Genomic DNA, 22,660 nt, shown 5'->3' on the forward strand with positions numbered 1-22,660 from the left:
TCATTGGTTAACATTTAGATAAAGGGATAGTTCACCCAAAATTGAAAATGTGATGTTTATCTGCTTACCCCAAGGGCATCCAAGATGTAGATGTCTTTGTTTCTTCAGTAGAACACAAATGAAGATTTTTAACTTCAACCGTTGCTTGTATAATGCATGTCAATGGGGTGTTTTCTATGAGAATCACTATAAGAGTAAAAAAACCACATAGACATACAAATCCATATTAAAACCTGCAGCTCGTGATGATACATGTCTTAAGACAAGAAATGATTTGATTTGATTTGAACAGTATTTAATTTTTTATTTTTTTTTACCTCATAGCAGACGAGTTAATCTAATATTCCCAACGCCATTACTTCTGGTGAAGAAGGTCAAAACCCAGCGTGATCGTATATATTTATTAGGGATGCCACAATATACACACAGAAAAATAGGGTGTCAAAATTGTACCTTTAGGGTTTTTTAGAATTTTTTCTGGTTTTGCATTTAATTAATTTCAATTCTTCTCTGTGTATTTCGGCTCCGTTTGAGTGTGCCTTTGAGTCTGCGCTGAGATGAGCAAATATCCAATCAGATGCACTAAAGATAAGGGGTTTAGGGGCGTCTAAAGGGATCCCCTGGTGTTGAGACTTGTATGGCTTAATATAACAAATGATGTCTCTTACTGAAATATGTAGTAAAAACATAAAGATCTACTTTATTTTAAAAATCGATTTTATATTTGGACTATGGCCGGCGCCATTTTGTTTGCGTTCTAGGGTGATGCTGTAGTATGGCTGCACTCGGCAATCAGCTGGCTTTACCTGTAGCTATTTTTACCACAACGCAACTCGAAAATTGTTTCAGAGTTAAACAAAACCAATTAATTGCTTTGTAATTGTACTTAAAACATAAATGTGCACACAAACTCTCTCTCTCACAGACTCACACACACCCCAACAGATCGGCGCGAACACACACACGCACTGCGTGTTGATATCATAGATGGACTGTTGATATCATAGACCGTAAAAAAATAAAGTTGATATGCAGTAGATTAACTGTAATGCCTAATTTGACCAGCAGAGGGAACTATCTAGGTTTAGGACCAGGGGGAACGTGAGGAAGAAAGGCAGGATGTTTTGGTGATGTTGGTTGATTCGTGCATTAAATTTGAGCACAAGCTCAGTGTATTAAAACCTCAATCTAAATCTCATCTTTAAGACATGAATAACATTCCCTACTTTTGTTTACTAATATAACTTGAAGGAGTGAATGAATACGAGTGCGTGAAGTCGGACAGCTGTTGTGTGTAATCGGCTGTACACTCGTTATCGCGGTGGAACGTGAGACTGAATGACTGCACTCGGACGTCTACTATGGTGTTGGATAACACTACAAATGGCCGTCCCTTCAAATAATGCCCTATTTCAGGGTATGGGGGGCGATTTCAGATTCAGCCCCTGTCGTGGAGATTGAGCAACCCAACATCTCGATTGAGACAGTGCAGTCTGTCAGTGTGTGTGCGCGCCCGCCGATCTGTTTGTGAATTTGTGTAGGTGAGTTTGTGTGCACATGTATGTTTGAGTGTGTTTTAAGTACAATTACAAAGCAATTCATTGGTTTTGTTTAACTCTGAAACAATTTTTGAGTTGGGTTGTGGTAAAATAGCTACGGGTAAAGCCCTTTTTACGGTCTATGGTAAAGCCAGCTGATTGAGGAGTGCAACTATGTCATCAACCTAGACCGCAAACAAAATGGCGCCGCCCATGGTCCAAATATAAAATCGTTTTTTTATGAAACGTAGCTCTTTCATGGGTTTTCTACTACATATTTCAGTAAGAGACATAATTTATGTTATATTAAGACAAGTCTCAACACCAGGGGATCCCTTTAAAGCCTTGCCGGTTAGTGCATTAAACCACGTTAAGCGTTTTCTTATAATGGTTTTCTATGGGAGAAAAACGCTTAACGTGTAATGAAACGCGTTGCGTTCATATTCTGGGCTCATCTGATTTTTTGTGCATAGTATACTTCATTAAAATGATGTTTCCTGAGTTTAGTGTGTTTTTAACACTGTCTTAGTGCATTAAGCTACGTTAAGCGTTTTTCACGTTAAGCGTTTTAGAATGTCCTTGGACTAAGTAATCTTACTGCGCTAATACTGTCAAACACAACACAGCCGGTTATGCCTAAAGGGAAAGAAAAATCGCGTGTCTGTATGAGATACAGCAGCTTTCAATAACTGTATATTGAAGACTATGTAGCTTTAATTTTAGCCTACATTTATTCATTCAATTTCATACTTAAGTGCTGCTGTACATCTCTGAGCTGCCACTGTAAATCTTTATATTTATTTATTTTATATTATACAATACAGTTTTTTTTAAAGTAAAGTTTTAAGTTTAAGTAAGGTTTTTGAAGTCTTAAGTGAAATAAAGAAAAGAGTATTACAATAAAAAAAAAATTCTCCTTTTTCTTTTCTGTTCCTGTCACCTAAATGTGCGTTCACACCGCCGGGGCGGCGGAGCGGCAAGCTGGCCAAAAGTAAATCATTTTCAATGGGAGCCGGGTGGCGAGCTCCGGCGAGAGCGGTGCGGCGCATCTTGGACAATTTGGGCGTGGAGGAGAGTTGAAATCAGCTCAACTTTATGGTAATGAGCTATGACGCGGTTCGGCGGCAACCAGTCAGAATGTAGAAGTGCTCCGCTTGAGAGAAATCCAGAGAAGGCAGGCCTGTAAACTTTGGTTCCGACCACATTATTTCCCAAGCAAATTGTAGGAGAGGTTGATCATTGCTGTGCGGGTTTCCCTATCATTTATGACAAGATCATTCATAGTGATGTGCAATTTGTTCGCGCAACACTATTTTACAAGCGCTAGAACGCTCGTTGTTCAGCGGGTATGCAATTGAATCTTACTTTCACATTTAAACGATTTCATGAAGTTAATTTATACACTACTTGTGGACAGTATATCCATCAACATGCTTGTTTGATTTGCGGCCTCTTTAAATACAGTTAAAAAAAAAAAAAAAAAAAAAATCTACGTCAGAGCGGCAGCACGTCCACGGAGCTTTCTACAGCGTCGTTGTCAGGGCGGCAAGAGCGAATTTTGACGCTCTTGCCGGCGGCGGTGTGAACGCACAGTAAGAATAGAATAGCAAAAAAAACGAACCGAAAACCGTGGTAAAAAAACGAGGTATGTATTGAACCGTGAACTAACTTTAATGTTACATCCCATATATATATATATATATATATATATATATATATATATATATATATATATATATATATATATATATATATATATATATATATAGAATCATCATTAGTGACTGCGCGGATCGGTCGAATGATGCATCTATGTACACATATCTATGATCACGCCGTTGTTTGTAATTGTGGTTTGGCGTTCTGATATGTTGAGTGCTGGCTTCTATTTCAGCACTGGACAGCGACTGTATGGCTGCAGCCACTCCAAGTACCTCTCTTTATACCTTCTTATACCACTCTCTCTCTTTTCTTTTAGAGTCTGAGGTGGGCATGACAACTGTGAACCGTTGTTTGGATGCCGCCAAGGCCTGTAACGTGGACGAGACATGTCAGAAGCTACGAACAGAGTACGTGTCGGCATGCATCGCCCCATCAGCGCTAGCCGGGCCCTGTAACCGTGCGCGCTGTAGCAAAGCCCTGAGGAAGTTCTTCGACCGTGTGCCGCCCGACTACACGCACGAGCTACTCTTCTGTCCGTGCTCTGACACTGCATGCGCAGAGCGTCGACGCCAGACAATTGTGCCTGCGTGCTCTTATGAAGAAAGGGAAAAGCCCAATTGCCTGGTCCAGCTTCGAGTCTGTGAGGCCGACTATGTTTGCAAGTGAGTATTGTGTGTAAACAACCACACTCTTAAGAATGGGTCTATGGTTCTAAACAGTACCAAATTAGGGTTATTTGGTTTGTGACAATAGCAGAACCCTTTTTATAAGGTTCCATAAAGAACCCTTTCCTGAACAGAGAAAGTCACACAAGCTAAAAAGAGAAAAAGACATAACCGGTAGGAAACCAGTTACAATATTTTAAAGTTAATTTATAGACATTTTAAGAAAGAAATCATTTACAGTTACAGATTTGAAAAACAAGCAGGAATAAAGAACCATTTCAGCCCTATAAAGGGTTCCTCAAGACCACATGGTTTTCTGAATAGAACTGATACTATCTTTTATTAGAGCACACTATAAAAGACACTGAAGATTGCAGCACTGTGGATTGTAGGGCGCAATAAAGGTGCAGAAAAAATGTATATAAGTTAGACACATTTAAAATGATATAAACACACGAGATAAACTTCAGTCATATTAGTAGCCCCAGAAAAGTTATTTTTGGATGGGATTACATGATGAGCTGTGTTTTGCAATAAACACATAAACTTCTAAAGACATTTTTTAAGGCAAATGTCAAGTTATTATTTTGGCCACAAGTAAGGATAGGTACTGCAAAGAATTAAAAAGTTCTGGTTTGGTTCCAATTCATCTTAATGAGTGCTGCTCCATAAATTCTGAAGATACTTTTAAAAATAATAATAATACATTTTTTAATAATAAATCATTGCCAAATTATGCAAATATTTGGTAATATATTTCTTTATTTGCATAAAATACTGCTGACTCTTAATGTTCATATTCATCGATTTAAATGTTTGTACCATTAAAATGGATTTGTTATTCTGATAGCTAGCTAATAAACTCAATAACTTACACAACACTCTCTAAAAACTGCTGACAAATTGCATTTGAATATATCTTAAAATGTTATTTGTTCCAGTGATGAAAAAACTGAATTTTCAGCATCATTACTGCAGTCCTCAGTGTCACGTGATTCTTCAGAAATCATTTTCATTTGTATGCTATAGCACCCCTTGTGGAGGTGCTGATTTTAAAACACAGAATCAAGCTTGTATAGCTAGAGGACTGTACAACATAAACACTGTACTAAAGGTATAGGAAGTTTTTATTGTATTTGTTACTTTATCTGTTCACTATGGACAAACAGAGAGATAGGTGTAGATTCAGCAGACACATTTAGAAGTCTGAGAGCTGCAGTCACTCTACAGGGCTCTCAAAAAAGCCGAGTTTGAGTCTCCTCTTTTCACCTCACAATCGCACAGGCCTTCATCGGTCTCTGCCATCACGCTTCATACGCCAAGCAAGCGCTCTGCTGACACAACACATTACACAAGATGAGATCACTTATGGCCACAACAGCCTGTTAGCATAAGAAATCAGCAGGGAATGTGGGTAATTCCTCGGAGACTGACCTGGTTAAATGATTGATTGGTGACCAGAGGACCGGCTGAATGTGACCTGCATGTAAATGGTCCCGGCTGGTCGCTGCCACTCTTTCAGTCGGTTGAATATCTGGCAGTTCTCCAGAACTCTGAATTGCAGTCATGTCTCTGATTAAAATGAGAGCAAAACAAATGGATCAGGACTGTGTATATGTAGGGGGGAATTGAAAAAGAGAGCAAAAAAGACTGAGGATGGAGCAGAGAGGGTTGGTGTAAAGCTTTCTAAACAGAACAGAAGAGGACAAAACAAAACAGAGCATGTAGCCCCACCTACGCGTAGAGCGTAAGGTAGCATAGAGGAAAGTGTTTGCGGGAATGTGTGTTTCTGAGGATTTGCTGACTGGCTTGATGATGGATGTGCTGTTGTGGTTCCCACAGGTCTCGCTGGGCTCAGTTCCAGCACGACTGCCAACCCTCCGAGCTTACTGCCAGCGGCTGCCAGCAAGAAAATTACGGAGCCTGCCTTATTGCATACACCGGCCTGATAGGTGAGAAATCTGGGCAACGTAGTCCAACCTGGCTTATCACATACACCAGTCAGATAGATTAGAATTATGGGCAATCTTTATCAAGCTTTACTTCTGCACTGTCAGGTGGAATTAGGGAAGGGAAGACCACTGTGATACACACTTGCTTTCGGGGGTTTACTAAACCGTATCAACAATTCATATGATGCAAACGCTTACTTAATCGTAATCGTGTCATTCAAAACTTGGCCATCATTTACATCATTAATCTCATTACAAACCTTCTTCTGTGAGATAAAAAATAAGATATTTTGAAAAATGTTTCAAATGTTTTTGTCGATAACATTGGGGCGAACTAAGGTTTTAAGCCTTCAGAGAGCAGCCCACTTCATTTTTCTTGAATCTCTTGCAATAAATCCATAGACAAATGCTGTGAAATGTATTGTTCTAAAAAGCTGGCACCTTCTCGCTCTGAATCGTTACTTAAAGGTCCCGTTCTTCGCATGTTTTCGAAGCTTTGATTATGTTTACAGTGTGCAATATAACATGATGTTTCGCGTGTAAAAAAACACAGTATTTTTCACACAATTGACTTATCTGTACAGCGCTGTTTCCTCTGTCCTAAAAACGGCCTGATGATTTCCTTGTTCTATGAAGTCCCTCCTTCAGAAACACGTAACGAGTTCTGATTGGGCCAGCGCTTCCCGTGTTGTGATTGGACAGCAGCTTAGCGCACTTTGCCCGGAAAGGTCCCGCCTCTTACCATAACGGGGAGATGCAAGCGCTGAATGCGCGCTCTTCTCCACGTGGGAGAGCAACAAGACCACGCCCCCTATTTTGCGTGTTCTTGTGGGCGGAGGGTTAGTCAACAAACGGTTCTAGTGACGTCATTACATCCCTGCACTTCCTGCTGTAGTCCAAACCGGACGTTCGCTGTAGACTTTGAAAGGGAACTTCTGCTAAATAAAATATCTCGCTTGGCATTGAACTTTGAGCTTTATAATTTTACAGATATTATTTATGCTCTAACAGCAACATTTCACACTAACTAAAGTTTGAAAGATGGAATCGCGAAGAACGGGACCTTTAATAGTGGTAACCAGTTGCTGCTAGATGTCACATTGATGAAACACAAAATGCAGATCTGACCCCAAATACTTGGGCATATACCAAGCTACAGAACCAAATAATAACTTAGTTTTTACAGCAAGTGGGATTAAATGCACCTGCACGCATAGTAAGGCAAAGACTTTTGGACTTTTTGCAGCAAAGAAGCCCATTCTTCCCAAGAAAAACATTAAAGACAGGCTGAAATACTGTAGGAAAAACTGGGACATTAGACAGTTGAAGACTGGTGCCAAGTTATTATTTTTTTGTCTGACGAATGCCCTTTCCGACTGTTTGGGAGACCTGAAAAATCGATTGTCTGGAGAAGAAAAAGTGAAAGCTACCATGAGTCTTGTATCATGCCAACTGTTAAGCGTCCTGAGACCATCCATATGTGGAGAACTCATGCCAGACAACCCATACAGAACCTGTGGTCAGTCCTCAAAAGACGAGTGGACAAGCAGAAGCCCACAAATTTTGATCAACTCTGAGCTCTAATAAGGGATGAATGGATAACCATCAATCAGGATTTGGCCCAGAAGCTGATATCCAGCATGCCAGAGCGATTTGCAAGAAGGTTATGAAGAAAGGCCAGCACTGTAATACTGACTCTTTACATTCCAGCCAAAAAAAGTTGCTGTTTGGATTTAAATAGGCAAATGCTTAAGAGTCTATGATTGGATCATTATTGTAGTGATTATTGTGTTTCTGAGATGTTATGTTTTGGAACAGTTTTCTATTCCTAATTGGAGTGTGTAGCTTTTCATTTCTTAAACCATAGGAAGACACATCATAAACATATTCCAGGATGTTTGAATATACAAATATTTGAATTTGGAATATTCATCGAATTTACAAAAAACATTCACATTCGAAAGCAAAAACCCTGCATTCAAATTTTTGGTAGAGGCGGGAGACATGATGACGACGTAACTGATGCGGTTTGTTTATTTAGTACAGTGCGGTATGGCTGTGTTGTTAATTTGAAAAAATGTGGGGGAAAAACACTGGTGATGATGGGCAACCTGTTGGACGGTGTATACAGTCAGACACAGAGCAGTGCAGAAGAAGGCAATCAGGGCTTTGAAACATGTGATAGATATAAATGAAAGAGAAGATACTCTTCCTGCTGACGAACTCCTCTCAGTTGGTTGTAAAAATCATGCGGTATTGTTATACATGTATCCACATATTGCACAGCTGGCAAAGACATACTTGAGTATATCCTAGCAAAAAAAAACGTTGATCATTCGCTACAGGTCAAGTTGACTGTTTGGTGGGAGACTACAGTAGGGCTGTCAAATAAAAACAGGTCCGCTACAGGTCAAGTTGACACGTTCAGTATTTTTGACGAAAAATATGTAGATGTTTAGTGAGTGGAAATGGTTTGTTTCTGAATGTCACTTTGCTATTTTGTGTTCACATTAAGTTGTCTGTTGAAGCGTGTTTTCTCAGGTTGCTAATGCACTTGCAGTTTTATGCACTTGTGTTACCTAATTTCAACACCTAATTATATTTGATTTTAATAACAATTGTTTGAAAAGTGAATGCACTTTAAAGAGTGAATGTCATATCAATAAAAGATGCAATGCTTGATTTGGTTTACATTTGCTTGCGCTCACCTGCACCGTCTTGTGGGCATAGGAGACAAAACTTTTTCTCTCTGAGATTAGGGTTAGGGTTCCCTAGTGGCATCCTCCCCCAGTTTCTGTTGTGAAGCCAATGCGGAAGTGACTTAAACTGCAATTCATCGACTGGCCGCTAGAGACAGGCTCCATGTTAAAATGCCCAACTTTACAGCAGAAAAAAAAGTATTTTCAGCATGGTACAATGTGGGGTTTTGTTCTATACGGCTAATTTTGCCCTTCATGACAACTGTAAGGGGGGTGAATTTTTCTATAACTCATTTGTTTACATTATAAAAGCCTTAAAATTCTGCATAATTAAGGGCGTGGCCACTGTGTGTGACAGGTGGATAGCCATTTATCAGCAGTCTGTTAGTCATCTTGTCACCATCAGAATCCAATGGGTGACGTCACGGACACTACGTCCATATTTTTTTACAGTCTATGGTATTGCCTTTATAATTTGAATATAATGAGAATTTTGCTAATATTTTAAATATTTCCAAATTTTGCTTTTCAGCCATTTTGACAGCCCAAATTCTCAGTATAAGATCTTGACATGACTATGACCTATTGATGGAAATAAATGTTATGTTATTTCCACCAAGAGGTACATAAATGTTTAGTCAAGATCTTGTATTGACAATGCAAGAGTCAAGTATCCTGTCAAGCTTGACATTCATTGTCATCCTGGAATATGGCCTTTCTACATGGTTGTTTAAAGGGTTACATCAGCGATTAGCATATGGCTTTGTATCAGTAGAAACCCTGGAGGATATTCGCTTGAGCTTGCCCCCTTCTAATATTCCCCTGAGATAAAAGATTTATGCATTTTATTTCTGGAAAAAATTCCTCTCGTAACGCAAATTGATGATATTTGCGTCATCTTTGGAATTTTTGGCCAGAGTCTAAAGACTACAGCCAGCAGAGGGAGCCATTTCCGCATGTTTTGAACCCGCACATGAGGGATGGGAGATCACACTCGCAGCTCAGCTCGCAGCTGCCTGCAGGCATTCATTTAAACAGATCGGGTGCTGAGCAATGTAAGTGTTTTAACTTATCAAATACATTTCTATGAAACTTAAGCTTCCAAAGGCATGAACTGAAAATGCGCCAGACTGAACACGCACTGTGAATGTATGCCGCGAGTGTGGTCGCGATTACCTCAGATCTCATCACGAGAGCTCATCAGCTCATTTATGACACTAAATGTAATCTAACTCCTAATCTGAGTTAGTGCTGTGAGACTCACGCAGTGACGCGATCGTTATATTGAACAGACACGTTCAGTATTTAATTGTACTTTCTGAACTCAGTCACTGTAATCCAGTAGTGGTGGCCTCACAGGGCAGCGAAGCATTCTGGGAATTGTAGTCTTTCATCCCCATGAGACAAAAATACATTTTCTGTCTTTTCTCAGTCTAGAAGGTACCAAATTAAAAAATAATTTCACATTTCTACTACATTAATGACCCAGTTTAAATACAGATTCATCTTTCCAGCGCTGAAGTACCCCTTTAAGAAAGATACACACTCCATCAATTAAGGTTAGAAGAACTGTTGCCAAATCAGTGTCAGTGTTGCCTGTCACTGCAATAATGATCCAATCATTGACTCTTAAGCAGTTACCTCTTTAAATCCATCAGAGACTTTTGTTTGTGCCAATAAAAGCCTTTAAAATATGAAATGCCTGTCATTGTTTTCCAGTATACATTATAAACATGTGGAAAAAAATTATATATATATTTGATATATATATATCTGTTCCAATGTAACACATTCAAATAAGCCATGACAAAATTTGGTAGATGCATCAGAATTGATGTCAAGGATGCCAAAGGAGATTTGCTAGTAAAAAGAACTACAGAAGAGATTGTGACATTAACAAATGTTCAAGTCAGAAATGGTAGGCAAAAGATAGTGGAGGGGGAAAAAAAGAGACCAAAGACTGGCTGTTAGTCATTACGGCAGTATTTTCCAAGCCCAGTTGTGGAGATGTTGCAATTTTGTGTTCTGGGACAAAAGAAATCAATGTGTTTAAACTGGTCCCTATCAGACCATAGAGTTCATAGTGCAGCACCTCCAATTTTCCCGCTTTCAGTTGATAGCTTCAACACTCACTCACTCACACCCTGAAAAAGCTAGCAGTCATTTTCCCTCCCTACTGAACAAAGACACAGCTCTAAGAGCTACAGAAATATATCCTCTGCAATCAATGTTGTAGCGCACTTATGTAACCCACACATAAGATAAAGATTGACAGCTTTTCATGTCTTAGCTGAGGGCCTATAGAGTAAAACATGGTGATTGCTTTAAAATGTAACAAATATTTCATCATCGGTAAGGTAAAAGAGTCTGCGTTGATGTGCACTAGTCAGCTGGAGGAGTGTTGGCCACATGCATAATATAAGAAAAAATATATAAAATAAATTATCAATATATTGGTGTACTAAAACAACAAATAATGTTACCACAATAAACAGTAAGCTAACTTAATAAGTTCAACTTAAATTACATTAAACTGACTTGAATCTTGGAGATAAATCTTGTTTAAAAATGAAAAAAGGTTGAAAATTGCTTAAGTTATTTTGATGAGATAAAGCAATGTAAAAAATGCATTGATTTTATTTACAAATTTTTTTCAGTATATAGAAAAAGCTCTGTCACCCATGGAACATAACCATGTTTAATCAACAATCAGACCATGCTGAGAACAGCGACTACGGTTGGGGATATATGGTGTTAAAAGCGGAGATACAAACTGTGTGAAGTGCTTTGTACGTGGGCATAAGAACTTACAAATCAACTCAGTGCAATCATTTCAGAATGGGAGTAATATGATCTCTTGTATTGTTCCTAGTTACAATTTTGAGCATGATATTACTGTACGCTTAGAAACACCAGTAAAAAGTGCATTACAATAATTAATGCTAGAAAAAAACAAATATATTCAAACTTTTCTGCAAATGAAATGGATGACATGGGATGAAATTTTGCCATGCCTCTATTTTGTACAAGAGATTCAAATGTCAATGAAGAAACAAAGATCACTTCCTTATTTTCTTCTGAAACTCAAGTGCAGAGCCATCATTGATGAGGTGTTTGGCCAGCCTTGTGGAGCTGATGAAGAGAACCAATAAACACGACCTCAGCGTTTAAACACAAATGGCACTTCATAAGTAGGTCACTGTTGTCCCATTACAGGCAAAAATGTGTTATAATTTCTTGCAAGAACTTTGATATCTTGGGTAAACTGGAAAAAAAAATCCTTCCTCAGAGGTCTGGACCTTCTCAACTGTCTCCACCAATCAAAGTCATACAATATAATAATTTTAACAATCTATTGAATGCAATTATAATATTAAAATTCAAAATAAAATATAAATGTGTAACCACTTATTCTGCACTAAATTATCTTCAAAGCTACCCTGTTATTTAAAAACTTTTATTTTTATTTTTTAAGAATACACATCAGGGCTCTATATTATACTTGGACAAAAAGAAAAAAGACTGTAAAAAAAAAAATCATACTCTTTTTTTTATACCCCATTTCATAGAAAATACCAAATAAAGTTTGAATCTGTGCTTTCTGCACATCTGACAAAGAAGATATTTTCCCATAATAAAAGATGACAGACGAATACTGCATTTATGGGATTCATATTGGTACCGTATTTGGCTTTCTGGTTTTGCAACTGATGTTCTGTGTAATTTCTCTCCTTCTCCCTGTAGGTAGCATTATCACTCCAAACTACCTAGATAACTCAACATCCAATGTGGGACCGTGGTGCTCCTGTGCGGCTAGTGGGAATTTTCGAGATCAGTGCAACCACTTTCTCAGCCATTTCCATGAGAACAATTGCTTGAGTGAGTAAAAACTTGTCCCCTGTCCTATATCACACACAAATATTATGATGATTACTGGATATTCCCTTTAGTGTGTGGAGGGAGACATGCCCTGCATTCAAATATGTCTTCTTCCATACTATTAGGAGGCAAAAAACAGTATGTCAGCCAAGTAGTATGTCTAAATTCATTGTATTCATACAGTTGAAAAGTATGATTGACTGTTTGATAGACACTTTACTATCCCATGGGGCCATGGGAGAGGAATTTGGAAAAGCAGTGAAGCAAAGCAAGTGATGGAGTATAGGTCACAGTGACAACATGATGGATGCAGTATGTGTGAATTTAATTCATCCTACATACATTAATGCTATACAGAACAATCACATAGTAACATTTTTTACTTAGTTATTCACCAAAACTGGCTCCATTTAAACTCCATGTCAAAGGTATTTAAATCAGTGAAGAACTTACTTTGCAACCTTTAATCGGTTTGCAGGTGTGTAGTATAAATACCTTCCCAGACATCCACCATCTTGACATTTCCCTTTAACCTGACATAACACCCTAACAACAACTGAAAACAATATTGGGACTTTCCCAAAACCCACATTTGCCGTCTGCAGACTGAAAATGGCAATGCTCAGTGCCCTTAACACACACTAAATCTACATTGAGTCTAAGTGTATCCAATCATCCATCAGAAACTTACATGCCCCAAAAGTGCTAAATGTCAAGAAATACCTTCTAGTGTACTGTAAATTAAAGAGATTTCATATAATTTGGTAGTAAAATGTGAAGTGATTAACATTTTATTGGAGCTAATATATCTGAATCTTGCTGGCAAAATGACTCACAATGAGCACGTTTTCAAAAACGAGTTATTTTTTACATTCTCTATAAAAAAAAAAGCTAAAAATTATGTATGATTTTTTTTTTTTTTTGATAAAAAAATGTATGAGCTACACCTGGTAATAACACCAAATTTTGCACACACCAAGTCCAAAACTCATATCTATAGAAAATAAATAAAAAATTACATGATACCACAATTGTTTGATAAACATTATTGAAACAGACAGCCTATATTAAGACTCACTGTACTGCACGGATCTAATGTTACACAAAAGATGGTTTTCTCAACAGTTAACCAAACAGATTTATTTAACAGATAATGTTTGCGTGAATAGTACGTGCCAAGACATTTTGAAATACTGTAATTCGGTGTATATGTTGTATATTAGGACTAGGGCTGGACCTGAATATTCAAATATTTGTTTGATGGGTTTGTAATAGATTTTCACATTTGGGATTCAAATATATATATATATATATATATATATATATATATATATATATATATATATATATATATATATATATATATATATATATATATATATATAAGGGGGCTGAATATATATATATATATATATATATATATATATATATATATATATATATATATATATATATATATATATATATATATTCAGCCCCCTTGAACTTTGCAAACTTTTGCCACACTTCAGGCTTCAAACATAAGGATATGAAACTGTAATTTTTTGTGAAGAATCAACAACAAGTGGGACACAATCATGAAGTGGAACGAAATTTATTGGATATTTCAAACTTTTTTTACAAATCAAAAACGGAAAAATTGGGCGTGTGGTGTATGATGGTATTTTTTTCCCCTATGCATGACTGGGTGTTAACTTGCAGTTTACTACAATGCAGTTTACTACAATGCAGTTTACTACAATTATTTCTACAATGAGTGAATATTGTAGAAATATATATATATATATATATATATATATATATATATATATATATATATATATATATATATATATATATATATGTATGTATATAATATGTGTGTGTGTGTGTATTTTTTTTTTTTTGCGCACACCTGGCACCCCCCTCGAAATGCTTCTCGTTCGCGCCTGCATATGTTTGCTTTGCACTACAAAATCTGACGAAATGCAATACTCTTTTACAATTATTTTATATCCTAGCAGTTTAATAGGATGTACAGTTGAATAGGAAACCTACCTATTTATACTTAATATATTCACTTCTTAGTGTTTCCTTCAACGAGTATTCTCTGTCTGAAGCGCAAGACTGCACGAGCTGATATGGACGAAGCGCATGCCTGAGCTTGCATTTTGGGTTAAGCTGCATTGTTTTGACATTTTGGAAAATAGAATTATAGAATCAAAATGTATTAGCCTTTTTACCCGTTAGGGATGTGACGATGAGAAAATGTTCCGTCACATTGCAGTGCCTGTAAATGCTGAGCGGCTGTCAACGAATGCAGCTGTGCGCAGTTTACTTTGGGTTTGCCAATTCAGGGAGACTGGAGTAGCTGCAGCTTGGAGTAATGGGTGTGGCAAGAGGTAGGGGCGTGGCAGGAGGTAGGGGCGTGGTGAGAGGTTTCTCATTGGTCAAAGGAGCTTCCTCCTGGCGACTGCGTTGGCCAATCAGCACTAACCATAGTTTTACTATAGTATGAATCAGTGGAGGAATGAGTTTTGACTTGGAACACAAGCCTTTGATGACAAATTCGTTCAGCTCCTCACTCCTGCGGCAGTTTGTGCGGTGACTCTCGTTCGGCTCACGCGGTATTTTCAGTATTTAATTGCAGTTAATCTATTCTCTAACTGAACAAAATCATTTTTTACTACTGTAATATATAAAAAATGGGACGTAACAGTACAGTGTGTTTTGTTTCTCTTATGCTATCCCTGTTCTCAAAACATATAAGCCCTGCCCGCGTGAGGCGCGCCACTTCTCGAGATTCCTGCTTTTATTAGAGAGAAGAATGTGTGCAGCCCCCTCCCTCTGAAGCTTTGAATATTCAAAGTTGATTAGCCTATTAACGAAGCTTCGAAGCTCAAAAAATAGTATTCGGACCAGCCCTAATCGGAACCACACACTGTCTGAGGCGTCTTTGTGCACACACTTTGGATCTGTCAGTCAGCACGAGTATGATCGCCATTGATAATTTGCTATGAATATTCACAAAGTTGGAATGCTGGACTTTATAACAATACCAAACTTGTGTGAGGTGAAGTCTTTGAGAAGCAATAGAAAGGCACTCCTCTCAGAAAACATACTAAGATAATTTTAGATGTTTGCTATTTTGAGCATTAGGATAGCTAGATGAGAGCTTAATGAACACATTTTTGTGAAATCGATCAAAATTGAAATTTTCTCTCGTTTTGCCTGTAGCTCGAAATTATAATTAATAATATAATATAAAATAAATAATTTCCGACTCCTTTTGCCAGAACAGGTCACATATTATTCCAGAATATATACATTTATAATGCTTGAAAATGTTTTGTTTTATTTACCATTATTAGAAATTGTTTTTTTAATGTGAAAATGCATCGTCTTTTCATCATGGTGTAACATTACATAGATACCTGCAAGTAGTGCTGGGTGGTATGACAAAAAAAATTATGGTTATATTATCACAGTATATTATCACAGTATACAGTCCCTGACAAAAGTCTTGTCGCTTATCTATTTTCTAGAAATACCTGATATTAACCTGACTTTTAATTAATTCATTGGTGTTAGAAATAGCTCATATGAAAAGCTAAAACCCTTCCAAATTATGTTTAATGCACTGAAATAAATAATTTTCACAGAAAAAATATTTGTCATTTAATCAAGACAGAAAGGTAAAATTTTGGCAAGACAAAAGTTTTGTCGCCTATACAGAAATTGAACAAATTTACTGCAAATACAAAAATATGTCAGCAAATTAAGTTGTGGTGCTGTGAGATCCAAATTTAATATCTTGTATGACTTCCATGAGCTTGAAGGACTGCATCCATGCGGTTTGGCAAGGATTCATACAATTTATTGATGAAGTCATCAGGAATAGCTAAGAAAGCAGTCTTGCATGCCTCCCAGAGTTCATCAATATTCTTTGGTTTCGTCTTCCATGCGTCCTCTTTCATCCTACCCCACATATGCTCAATGATGTTCATTTCTGGTAACTGGGCTGGCCAATCCTGGAGCATCTTGATCTTCTTCGCCTTGAGGAACTTTGATGTGGAGATGGAAGTATGCGATGGAGCACCGTCCTGCTGCAGAATTTGGCCTCTTTTATGGTTGGGAATATAAGAGGTAGCTAAGATTTCTTGGTATTTTAGACTATTGATGTTGCCTTCCACCCTGCAGATCTCTCGCACACCCCCATACTGGATGTAACCCCAGACCATGAATTTTCCGCCACCAAACTTCACTGTTTTCTGAGTGAATCTCGGATCCATTCTGGCTCCAGTAGGTCTCCTGCAATATTTGCGTCGACTGTGGTGTAATTTAACAGAAGATTCATCTGAAAAATCCACCTTCTGCCACTTTTCCAGCGTTCATCCTTTTAGCAGGCTGTGGGCAAATGCCACACAGTTTTTCAACTGTCTTTTGTTTAGTGCTGGCTTCTGGGCACTGATTCGACCATGGAGGCCATTTCGAGACAGAATCCGACAAACTGTTCTGGTTGACACAGGGACTTCAGGTGACCAGGTCTCGTGGAGCTCTGCTGCAGTGGAAAATGGGCTGGCCTTGGATTTTCGAGCCAACAAACGGTCCTCTTGAGCAGTTGTCTTGCGGGGTCTGCCTGACCTGGGCTTGTCAAAAATGTCTCCAGTCTCTTCAAATCTTTTTTTTTATCCTCTGTACTTGAGGCTGAGACACATTGAAGGTGTCTGCCACATCATCAGTGGATCTGGTCTTCAGCCTCTTGATAATCAAAACTTTAGTCTCAGGGTGAATCTTAGGCATGTTTGCAGAGGTCTAGTTGCAGTTGATGTGAAGGTCTAGCGTACTGGGGTTCTTTTTATACACACTTGAGACCTAATTGATCCATTAGTAGTCACAGATGAAGCTCATATGACAAGGTGACAACACTTATGTCTTTGCAAAAATTGACTCAATGGGCTTTACCAAGCTGTGAATATTAGAATACTTTTTGAAAGTTTTTCACTTAAACATTATTACAAAAGCTGGTGGGATTAAAATGAGCAATTTCTTGTAAAAAAATCTTGATTAGAAATCAAGCGGAATTCAGCGGCACTTTAGGTCAATTTGTACACAAGCGACAAGACTTTTGTCAGGGACTGTATATATTATTACAGTATTTTTCTAAATGATACCGGTTTTGTGGTGTATGATGGTATTTTCTTCCCCTATGCATGACTGGGTGTTAACTTGCATTTTTTTTTATTTTTGCAATTTTATTGTCATGATGAGTGAATATTGTAGAAAAATTCCACACTAGAGTTAATGCAGGTTTGCAAAGCCCCACTCCAAAGACTGGAGGAAAACGGCTCCATCTAGCCTACTGCGCAATAAGTGACAAAATAACACCAAAATGGTCTAAAAACTAAACTGAGAATGGTATGTATGGACTTATCAAACTCTGAGGGATACGGTGAATAAGCTTAAAGTGTCATGAACTGGCTTTAAAAAAAAAAGTATACTGTTGTCTGAGGTCAACTAATGACATTTGTGTGGTTTTTACATTCAAAAACATCATAACTAATAAGAATTAGGCTATTTTCTACAGTGGTTTTGAGGCTCTCTCCTGAACGCTGGGTTTTGATGAGTGTGCCGCACTGTGGATACTTGGAAGTAAAGGCCCTTGGCTAGGATTGGATAAGATTTGCATATTTAATGATTTTCAGCTCTATCTATATATTTTTTTACGGTCTATGGGTAGTACTTTTCAAAGTTCAGGAACTTTCGAGGGCGGGACTTGGGCGCAGAACATGCTGATTGGTTGAGCTCACGAAGCCTTTTATTTCAACTCTGCATTTTTAAAAGTCTTTTGCGAGGTTCGGTCTACGTTCAGTAAATATCAGTCTTGCTGACTGTCTGATGGCGCGCGTTCGTCTCAGCCATCTCACGTTTAATGTCCGTAATAGCTGATAATAATATACATTGTCAATTTAAATCTAGCTTTACAAGCTTTCTGAATATGCTGCATGCTGCTGAATCTGCATATTAGTGCTCTTTTCTGTCGTTGTTAATTACCTCGTAAACCTATACATAACCAGCAAAAGCAGCACAGCTTGAATCTCTTCCATACTTGTTATACATTTTTTTTTCACCATGTAAACGACCTGACCAATCTTCAGATACAAAAAATAAAGAAAAAATGTGTGCAAATGATTTGTTGAAAAGCAGAGAACAGGTAAATAGTTAGATAACAGGGAAATAGACCATTCAAACAGCAACCGTCTGTAAAATAACTACTCAATAGTAGGCTGAGGCTCATTTAAAAATGATGGTAGGTGACTAGCGCTACATCTACTGGAGCAAGGTTAGGCATTTCATGTATTGCTGTCTCCTGAATTAGTTAATCAGTCTCTCAATAATCATGTTAACTTAGTCTGAATCCCAAGCAATTTACAAGCGTTGCCATAGGAACGCTTCGGCTTTTGCCACCCGGAAGAACGTTTATTACTGTTGTGACGTCATGGTGAATTGTCCTATACGGTTTTATAAAAGCTATTCATTTGTTGTAAAGTGTAATAATCATCTCAGAAAAAATAAATTCTAATGTCAGGCGCAGTTGAAGTAGTTGATTGTTTGCTTACATAGGCTTAGGGAAAGTGTCATTATGCCAACATTATCTTCATAACTTCTTATGAAATCAAAAGTTTATCCCTCAGAAAAATGTATTTTCCTCTCCTGTCAACATGCTTGGTGCATGAGCGCGACGTGTGCTCTTCAGTGGTGAAGGCGCGCGCTGTGTACATCACATAAGGACGCACACTCAAAAGTAATCCGGTCAGGTCGTTTACGTGGTGAAATGTTTCGTTTGATCGATTCATGAAAAGGTTTATCCACTCATCTCAAAACGATTACAATTTCATTCAGTTTGGGCATTTTTATTGCGATTGAGGTGTTTATATGGAGCATTTTCCTTCAGATTGGACTTTTAAACCGATTACAGTGCTCCATGTAAACGTACCGACAGTAAAAAATTGCGCTACATGGCACTTTAAAAACCGGATAGTTTATTTATAGTTCGATTACGGATATTTCACGTCATCTTGGAATGTATATTCGAATATCGAATAAAAAGTGACAGCCCTAGTGTCCGTCACTGACTTGGAGGAGCAGTCGCGCGCAGTCCTACATCACCGGACTAATCTGCCTAATCTTCTCGGAACTTTATCGCGGTGGAAACGCAGACAGCTGCAGGTCTGGGGGGGGGGAGAAAAGTTCCTGTAAAAAAGTTCCTGGTACAAATTGTTCTGGGTAATTTTGGTGGAAACGGGGCTTTTAGACATGTGTGGCTTATTTTCTAGAAAATATGGTATGCGTATTTTGCAAAACATCTGCAACTGCTTTTTAATCACTTAATTAAAAATATCACAATATCGAAAGTTCTTCACACACTTGCAGTCTTCACATCCATATGAGAACACTTGGGCCAAATAGAGGAAATATGTAACGAAAGTACACAAGTGGTCAAGTGCAAAAAATGCAAGTGTGGGTATTGGAACTGGCCCTTACTCAGGTATTTTTACTGATGAGAAAGCATTTGGACCCATAGTTTTAATGATTTCAATTTGAATTCGACTTGTCAAATAAACAGCTCTTCTGCTTCAGTAGCCTCATGGGAAAGCAAAATGTCCATTGTTTTCATGCTTGAGAATCCCATCAGATTCAGGACGTTTTTTGTGTATGCAGAATATTCTGCATCCTACTCATTTGACAATGCCTTTTGCATTTGCAGCAGGGAAGCTCGTATGGACACGGGGACTGTCTCGCACTCAGAGTACACTCATATACTTCAATTGATAGAAAATAGATACAATAGAAGAGTCAGCAGAGAGACGTATTTGCATCCCTGTTCTTCAAAGTCAGCACTATTATTGTGCAATCAGCAGTGCTGAGAGAGAACTCTCTTGATGTAACGTTATGAAGTTTGAATGCGTGTCGGTAATGAGCCATTAACAGTCATCAGGAGCACAGGATATCTTCAGCGGTGTGCTCTGCTCATGGCCCACTGCATCTCTGAGCCACTAATAACAAACACAACCATGTAAACACATCCATTTCACAGGTGGGGTGGTGCTGCAGTCTGACCGCTGAGATCTCGGAGATTAACTCCAGCTCTGATCCAGAAGCGCTTCAATGTGATCTCGCTTCTCAAAGGTATTTCCGGCATTTACGAAACTGCAGCGTCAAGTTTCCACCATCCTTCCCTATTCTATCCGCGGGTCTCGGGGCAGTCCGGAGTGCTGGGTCGGTGTGTATGTGTGCTGATTCAAGCCTAAGCGCAGCCTCTGGTGTCTTGGTAATTGAGCGTAATTTGGCTCCCTGCAGTAAAACTAATGGAGCGGAGACAGCCGGAGAGTAGCAAGCAGGACAAAAGTAGCACAGGATGGAGGGAAACAGCTGAAAGAGCTTTTTGAGAGTGAGTCCATTGAGGCTAGTCCTCACCTCAGCTGTTACTGAACTAGTTTAACTGGCTACACCAGCCCCCAAACCATCAGCGTACCCCTGGGACGACGATGAAATACTGGAGAAGTATTACAAGAATTTCTTCATTCAGACGGACTGTGGAAAAAGAGCTGAAGTCAGTGGGCCAACAGCCAGCAGAACTGGAATTAGATGGAAGTGATTCAGTGATTCACTAATGTAGTAAAACGTGAAGGTTATGTTTCGTAAGAGCGCTTTCCATGCGCTCCTGAATGAGTGATGAGTGTTTTGATAAGAAATGCGCAGGAAGTGTGACGGCTCATTTCCTGCCTCTGGGTGGTGAGTAAGCAGTAACTGCAAAGTGTGTGTGTGTGTGTGTGTGTGTGTGTGTGTGTGTGTGTGTGATGCTAATAACGTAATGTTAATTTAGTTATGTATTGATTCAAACTAGTAACTAAAATGTTCAGAGTTCTGTAGCGGCAAACACATTAGGAACATTAGTTTTGTAATTAGGAACAATGTTTGCGTTTACCTAAACATACTGAAGCATTTGGCAGTGTTTAATCATGTCGTAAGAACCACAACAGATATCCATTTCATGTTTAACACGTCATGCAAAAAATGTTTCTGTGAATGTGCGAGACTTTAGTTTCTTTGGTCGTTATATGTAAATATGTCAGAGTTATGTTGTTTCATTGCGTTTGAGGGGTTGTTGTTAACACAACACCATTTTCAGCGCTTTGACAGTTCATTTATGCAACAACAGAATTTTGGGGGCCTGAATACACAAACTTTTGAAAACAGGTTTCAAATTGCAGTTTTTTTTTAAACGATACTGTTATTGTCTGTGTAAACTAATTTGTGAAAATGGTGACGGCATGCACACGTACATTACATGTTTAGTCTATAGGCATGCACGTTTGGCAAGAGTGCTGTAAAAGAATGCATCGCCAACTACTGACCTGGCATGCATAATACAGCGGTTTTTAGTAATTTTTCACATTTCCGTATGATATGTGAATCTGTTCTGTAAATGTACCCATAGTTGTGTGCCTGTTTGCCCATGTGACCCAGTTTCCTAGGCAGCGTCCGAAAGCCTAGTCAGCTGACTCGTTGCCTCGCTGCCTTATCAGACAACAGCTTGTAAGGCAGTGTCTTGTGCATGAAGATACCTCATGAAACTGATTTCGGACAGACTTCTAAGGCAGTGTAAAATAGAGAGAGCTTTGGTGAGAACTAAACACATATTTAAATACTACATTAGTCATTTCTCGCTAGAAATGACATCAGAAGTGGAAAATATTGGTTTAAAACATACATTTACACACAAACTGACAAGCAAACGCAACTTTCTGACGCCATCGTATTTTCCAATCTCTACTGTCACTGAATGGAAAGCACAGGATTGTGGGATATCAAAGGCAGCGAAGGACACATGTACGCTGCCTTCAAAAATCCATCAGATGAAGGTCTCTCAGGAGACAGGAAGAGAAGCAAACATATGATTCGGATGCAGCTTGATGCCTTCCTTCCTTCAAATGTGTCCTCTGAAGGCAGCCCTAGTGTGTGCTAGTTTGTTCCCTTTAATTGTATGTTACCCTGTTCATCTGTTGCCTATGATCTATCTCATAAGTTCCTCTGTGTATTTACACTCCCTGTTTGGTTTGGTTCTTGGTCTGGTGACATCAATGAGGTGTTTGCATGTCTTCCCTGAGAATTTCCTGTGAATATTTGGATTAAAGACTACTCGCATGATATTAATGACTCCGATGATTGGTTCAAAAAGTCCACAAATGAGCATAGATTTCCTGTGCCAGCTGAGCAATTGC

General features: G+C 38.5%; 1 protein-coding gene across 2 annotated transcripts in view; it reads left to right on the forward strand.

Moving 5' to 3' along the window:
* gfra4a (GDNF family receptor alpha 4a) overlaps positions 1-22,660 on the forward strand; it is a 287,628-nt gene that overhangs the window by 254,868 nt on the left and 10,100 nt on the right. For both annotated transcript variants that reach the window (XM_067421642.1, XM_067421641.1), the window contains 3 exons: positions 3,517-3,862; positions 5,708-5,817; positions 12,261-12,395. In XM_067421642.1, coding sequence (XP_067277743.1) covers positions 3,517-3,862; positions 5,708-5,817; positions 12,261-12,395 — 591 coding nt within the window. The remainder of the gene's footprint in view (positions 1-3,516; positions 3,863-5,707; positions 5,818-12,260; positions 12,396-22,660) is intronic.

Source organism: Pseudorasbora parva, chromosome 17 (assembly GCF_024679245.1).
Source record: "Pseudorasbora parva isolate DD20220531a chromosome 17, ASM2467924v1, whole genome shotgun sequence".
Taxonomy (NCBI): domain Eukaryota; kingdom Metazoa; phylum Chordata; class Actinopteri; order Cypriniformes; family Gobionidae; genus Pseudorasbora; species Pseudorasbora parva.